This window comes from Nicotiana attenuata, chromosome 7 (genome assembly GCF_001879085.1).
Source record: "Nicotiana attenuata strain UT chromosome 7, NIATTr2, whole genome shotgun sequence".
Lineage (NCBI taxonomy): Eukaryota > Viridiplantae > Streptophyta > Magnoliopsida > Solanales > Solanaceae > Nicotiana > Nicotiana attenuata.
Window position 1 is genome coordinate 127389 of NC_031995.1, and position 6782 is coordinate 134170.

At 42.5% G+C, this 6782-nt stretch overlaps 1 protein-coding gene across 1 annotated transcript; it reads right to left on the reverse strand.

Annotated features, from left to right (window-relative positions):
* LOC109229760 lies at positions 6028-6405 on the reverse strand. Its single transcript, XM_019395315.1, has one exon. The coding sequence runs from the start codon at positions 6403-6405 to the stop codon at positions 6028-6030; it is 378 nt and encodes a 125-aa protein (XP_019250860.1).

Below are 6782 nucleotides of genomic sequence, written 5' to 3' on the forward strand. Positions count from 1 at the left end.
GTAGTGAACAATCTCAGACTCAAAAGTCGACTCTCAAGTGCCAAGCAATATTCACACTTCCTCAAAGTACTCCATACAGAAGTCAAGACTTGCTTTTCCTTCACGAATCACATGCCCTCACATTCACAGCAAAGAGAATAAAATTAATTCATATCTTCGAGATTCATGCTCACATATATCAAAGAAAATCGCTCACCCTCACAAAAGAATCCACTTGCATGTAATTGGTACCATAAGCTTGCCCTTAATGTAAATCTCTACTAATGTAGGCTCGCTCGATCTAAAATCGATTAGGACTTTTTCATGGTTGTAATGTGGGCTAAGGGACGGGTAGGATGTATTTAGGAACAGTGACTAACCCTCCTAAGCACTTTAACACATCACATGATAACTTTGGCGCAAATTATTCAATCCCTACTTCAATTTCACAAATAAAATCACTCCCAAAAGTTTTCCCTCTTCCTTTGAGCATCATCTTAATGTATACTTGTCACGCCCCGAACCATGGCCTAGGCGTAACACGGCACTCGGTGCCTGACTGCATGTGACCGAGTGAACCAACTGTATGGCAGGATCAACATATGGTATAACTATGAGCTAGAGGTAAATGTAAAACATGATAATCTGCAAAAAAAAGTCTGACTGAAATATCATAGATGCGGAAAATACTGAAAGGTCTGCAAGTATAACCAAGTAGCCGACAAGGCTAACACATGAAAGCCTGCTAATATTTGACTGACTGGGTGATAGTCTACAAAGCCTTTAAGGAATACTGAAAATGCCAACTGTTTACCGGGACAGGGTCCCCGGTATACCTTATTAACTGAAATACTATAATGACTAAAACAAAAGAGAGATAAGGCCCCAAAAGACTGGGGCTCACCAACAGCTGATACGAGATGTCCTAACAAGCAGAATCGTCAACCTGAAAATCGTTACCTGCATCGCGAGATGCAAGCCCCGGGCAAAAGAGACGTCAGTACATTTGAATTGCACTGGTATGTAAAACGGCTAAAGAAAAGAACTGTAAATACTGAAACTGAAATTGAACTGCTAGCTGATAAAATGATAACTGAACAAGGAAGTAAGGATATGAATACTCCCTCTTCTGAATGATGAACAACCTGTTTAACTGAATATTAAACTGCGGCCTCGGGCCCAATATATATATATGTGTGCACAACTGCAGCCTCGGGCCCAGGTATACGTATACATAACTGCGGCCTCAGGCCCAAAGATGCATAAAGCATAAACTGCGGCCTCAGGCCCAAATACAGGTGTTCAATATTCAAGAATATAAAATCAGGAACTGAGAATCATATTACAATACATGATACTGAAATAATGAGCCATACTAGGTTACATGATACTAGAATAGTGAATAGGATTAGACTGAGATGAGTATTCATAATAAGTTGATTTGTCATAACTGAAACTCATAGAATATCGAATGATTATGAGACTATGCCATCTAGAGAATAGAAGTCCTACTACTATTCAGGGAACTAAGGCATAGTTCCTTTCTGAGGAAACTGGTAATGATCATAATGAATGGGACGTAAGGAGAATCATAGACATTCCCAAACGTAAAGAGTTAGCCTTACATACCTCAACTTCTGGCTCTAGAGCATAATACAACATTTGTCAACCCTTTCAACTTTAATCTATAGCAATACAAGTCAAAGGGATTTCATATTAGCTATAATGCTCATGTTTTGGTCACTTAAGCATTTTATCAAACACTTGGTGAAAATAAAACTTCATAGTCCCTATTAGTGCTGTCTCCACACCCAACAACCCATTCTCTTGATCCTAGATAGCTTCTAAAGTCTCAAATGGTTATAATCCATATTATTCTTTATCACCCATAAGGTAAACATCACCCTTAACCAATAATAAACACTCAACACCCCAAACCTATAATCGTTCATGCTTTTCTATCAAACCCATCAACTCATATCTCATGAACTAGGGTTTAAGATCATTAAACCAATGCTAGAATCAATTTGAGGGTGAAGACATTACCTTTTCGAAGTTCAAACCCTTGAATTTCGAGTTCTAGGCTTCCTTCTCTCAACAATGATGTCCCAATCGAATATCTAATGATATGGAGGGTTTACCCATGTTAATAAGATGTTGGGAAAGTGAAATTAACTTAGAATCACTATTAGAACTTGCCTTGGGTGGTGGAAGGACCCTTAAGGAGTTAGGTTTTTGAGAGTTCCCCTTTCTAGAGCAAGTTTTTATGTTTTGGGGCTGTGGGGGATGAAATATAGCTTTAAAACGACCCCCCACTAGCTCGGTCACACACCTGGAGGCTTGCTCGCGCTACAGGTCGCGCTAAACGGCAGTAACACTGCCTCTAAATTAGCGCGTTCGCGCTAATGGGCGCGCTATCGGGCGCGCATACGCATACTGTTCCGTAAACGCACATAACTTTTTGCGCAAAGATCAGTTCGGGCTCCATAATATATCGTTGGAAAGCTATTTCAAAGGCCTACAACTTTCATTCTTTGATTTTCCCCAATTCCTTACACATTTTCACTAAAAATTGATGGAAGACAGACCTTCTGCAAACTTAGTCGATTTTTGTCAAATCTTATGCACCTCTCTTTCCATCTTGATTTTGAAACAACTATTTTACCCATAATCATCCCGATAGAACTTCACATGTTCAAAATATAACCTTACCACTCATTTAATGCATTCACTCCTAAGCCGAATTTACGGGGTGTTACAATACTCCACTAGCAAAAATAAAATATTTATTCAACTACATTTTTTTTTCTATCTCTTTTTTTTCAGATTTTTTTTTCTTTTTCAATTTCCACTAGTGGCGTATTCTCTTACAAAAATAAGTGCACCTTCCTTTATTTCATTGGTTCCACTCCAAAGCCACCCCACACTTAGTCCCTTATTACCTCTTTTAGCGCTTACAATTAAAGTGCTTTAAGAGGAAAAGGGATCAAAACATAGTCTTGTAATGTGGGTGCTAAATAAAAGTCAACGGTCTCAAAAGGTTTAACTAGGGATAAATTTTATTTGAGGTAAGCAATTAAGCTCAAAAATATCAAAGAAAGCCAAAAATTATTTTTCAAACCGAGCATCACCTAAAATTTCGCTTCGACTCACATACCGGGCAAGTTCTAGACACAAGTACAATACATAGACTATACAAAAACCTCACCACACATGGCATATGAATCATTCCAGATTAACTCATCGAGACACTCCATTATGAGCATTCAAGTCAGTGACAAACATACAACTTAAGGCACTTTAGTGAAATTCAACCAATAAGACTAAGCGTTACACTCTAGTGTCTGTAGTGTTCAGGTGTGTCGACGCTATAGGTTCTCTTTTGATTCTCTAGATCGTAGCCCATTAAACCTAATCTACAAATCAAAAAGAGAATAAAATAACTAAAAAACAAACTACCTATACCCAGTTCAAGTTTAAACCCTTGGAAAAGAACCGTGGCCCAAAGAAAAATCAAGGGGGAGTTACTACACTACCTAAAAATAAAAAAAATAAAAAATCTTTTTTTGGTATTTTTCTAGACTAACTTCCCTCAAGAAAATTGTCCAAAGGATCCGTCATCAGGAAGAGTCTTCATATTTTCCATTTTTTTTATTGACTTAGTCCCTCAAGAACCCCGTCGAAAGAGATCCGTCGTCGGGACAAGCCACTTACCTAGTTTAAACTAATGAACTAACTAATGAACTCTTACTAAATTACTAAAATTGTCAAAACCAAACAAAATAAAACTAAACAAGCATACATACGATTTATACAACTACATATATACACTGAAGTATCCCCCACCCCACACTTAAAATGAAGACATGTCCCCATGGCTTAAGAATTGAAGTAATAGTGAGGTAAAGGAACTTCCCTGAATGCTCACTCCTAGTCAGAGACAGTTTCGGGGTTCACATGGCACGCACGACCCAAAGCTCTCAGCCAGCCCAAAAATTTCTTCTCAGACTTCATCTGCTGAACAGCCACTGCGTCTATACGAGTTCCCAACTCAGTCACGGAGGAGCGTAACCCGGCCACCTCCTGCTCCAACGCGATGAAACGGGACACTCTGGCAGTTCCTGAAGATGATGCTGCTCTGGACGGTGCTGCAGCTGCTGCACTGGGCTCTGGGGCCTGTGTTTCGCCCTCCACATTCACCTGATCGGCCACCCCTTCCTCCGAGTCATCCGAGCCACTCTCATCCGCTCCACCTGATGTCACTGGCTCCGTCGTCGTGGCGACCTTGTCGGGCCGGACCTTGTGGCCATTTCGTACTAGCCCATCCATACGGAGATTTTCGGGCACCCGATCTTGCCTGCAAAGTTGAGTCACTAAAGAGGGGAAAAAGAACCCATACCTTCTCACTGGGCAGCGAACGAACATTTCGTCGTGCATCACTTTGGCTATATTGAAGTTAAGACCCCTGATGAAACACCAAATCAAAGCAGCTCGGGGTGCATTTACCTCCGTAGTGTTTTTGGACGAAATAAGACGGCTGTTAATCACATACAACCAGCTCTTCGCCTCAGGGGATAATGCTGAGGAGTGAAACTTCTCACCGTATTGCATCCATTGCACCTCTTTTCCGGGTATGCAAATCGCATCAAAGAATCGCTCCCACTTCGCGTCCGTTGGGTTCCGGCCATACTCATAGAAGTCATCATGCTCAGGCACGGGAGGGGGCAAATGGTATGCCATCCGTATCGCCTCAATAGAGGCATTCACCGCCTTGCGGCGCACTGTGACCACACTATAGTCATGCTCAGGCAGATTAGCGTAAAACTCCTGCACAATCATTGCATTGGCCTCCCCTGTCTCATTAATGAAGGTATGCAGCCCCCGCCTTAGCAACTCCGTGTACATGTGAGGGCATTTCTGCTGGACTGAATTCATATCAATTCCCCTCTCCGGAATCAGCTGTTTAGTGGCCTTCTCCGTAAAGCGGCCTTGAGCAGCGGCTGAGAAAAAATTGTGACACATGGCGGTTACTCAGACTTCACCCGCGTGAGTGGTCACAACTACATAGTAAAGTTCCTTGAGGCCTTTCCACAAACACCTTGTGGGCATTAGGCCTTCACAACCCTTTTGAAGTGTTTTATAACATAAATCCACCACAGAATCTCATCAAGATCACAAATCAAGTATCCCCCACCCCACACTTACCACCCACCAACACCACAGCATATTTTACCAATTCCTCCACATAAAAACCAAAGAACAACTACTACAACAACGCATTGGACTATAACAAAAATCTGAAAAATAAAGAGAGAAAAAGAGAAGAAATTGCAACTAGGGCTCATACCTGTGGTGTAGATGGTGGTGAGTAGAGAGAAGAACGTGTGTGAGCCTGGTGGGGAAGGGGATCGTGAGATTGGGAGAAGGGAATCGTGAGAATTTGAGATGTTGGGAGTGTTTTTGGAAGAGGGGTGTGTGAGTTTTGGGGGTTTATGCGATGGGGAAATAGAAGAGGGGGGGATTAAGTTAGAGTAAAGAAAAAAAAATAAAAAAAAAATAAAAAAACATTAAAACGAACCAACCCAGTGATTTCTGGGCCGGGACTAGCGCGAACACTAGCGCGATCGCGCTAGTCCAGGCAGAATCATGCACTTTTAGCGCGAGCATCGCGCCACTAGCGCGATCGCACTAGTAGCGCGAGCTGTAGCGCGAACCCTAGCGCGTTCGCGCTAGTTTTATGTAGCTTAGGCAGAATGTTACCCAGTTAGCGCGACCTCTAGCGCGAGCTGTAGCGCGGTCGCGCTACTGGGCAACATGTTTTTCCACGTTTTTCACCTGTGTTCACCATGGTCGATGGTCTTTTCGCCCGCCCTTTGTCACCTGCATTGGTTAGCACGCTGTAAAACTCACAAACAACACTACAACTATCATTGGGTTGCCTCCCAACCAGCGCCTTAGTTATTGTCGTGGCACGACGGTTACAACAATTCAATGGGTTGCCTCCCATCCAACGCCTGATTTAACGTCGCGGCACGACTCAACACGTTTTCAAGCATCCGACAGGTCCATCGAGGTCTTGTGACGTGCAATGTCACCACCCCAATAATGTTTTATCCGCTGACCATTTACCAAGAAGGTACCATTTGAGCTCATATCCCGCAACTCCACAGCTCCATGAGGCTTCACACTTACCACAACGAAAGGGCCTGACCAACGAGATTTAAGCTTTCCAGGAAAGAGCTTCAACCTCGAATTGAATAACAGAACTTCTTGCCCCGGCTCAAACTCTCGATGTTGGATGCGTTTGTCATGCCACCTCTTAGTCTTCTCTTTATACAATTTGGCATTTTCATAGGCGTGCAATCGAAACTCATCAAGCTTGTCGAGTTGTAGCAACCTCTTCTCTCCAGCTAACTCCATATCCATATTCAGCTTTTTAATTGCCCAATAAGCCTTGTGTTCAAGCTCGACGGGTAGGTGATAGCCTTCCTATAAACTAATTTATACGGAGAAGTACCTATGGGGGTTTTGTATGCAGTTCGATATGCCCATAATGTGTCGTCAAGCTTTCCAGCCCAGTCCTTTCTATTTCCACTCACTGCTTTCTCTAGAATCTGCTTCACCTCTCTGTTTGACACTTCCACTTGACCACTCGTTTGGGGATGATAGGCCGTGGAAACCTTGTGTTTGACACCGTATTTTGCAAGGGTATTTTTCAGCAATTTGTTGCAAAAGTTCGTTCCTCCGTCACTTATCAACACTCGTGGAGTTCCAAAGCGTGTGAAGATGTGCTTCTTTACAAA

Excerpts from the sequence above, each read along its gene's own strand:
- LOC109229760 (XM_019395315.1), bottom strand. The coding sequence starts at position 6,405 with ATGGATATGGAGTTAGCTGGAGAGAAGAGGTTGCTACAACTCGACAAG.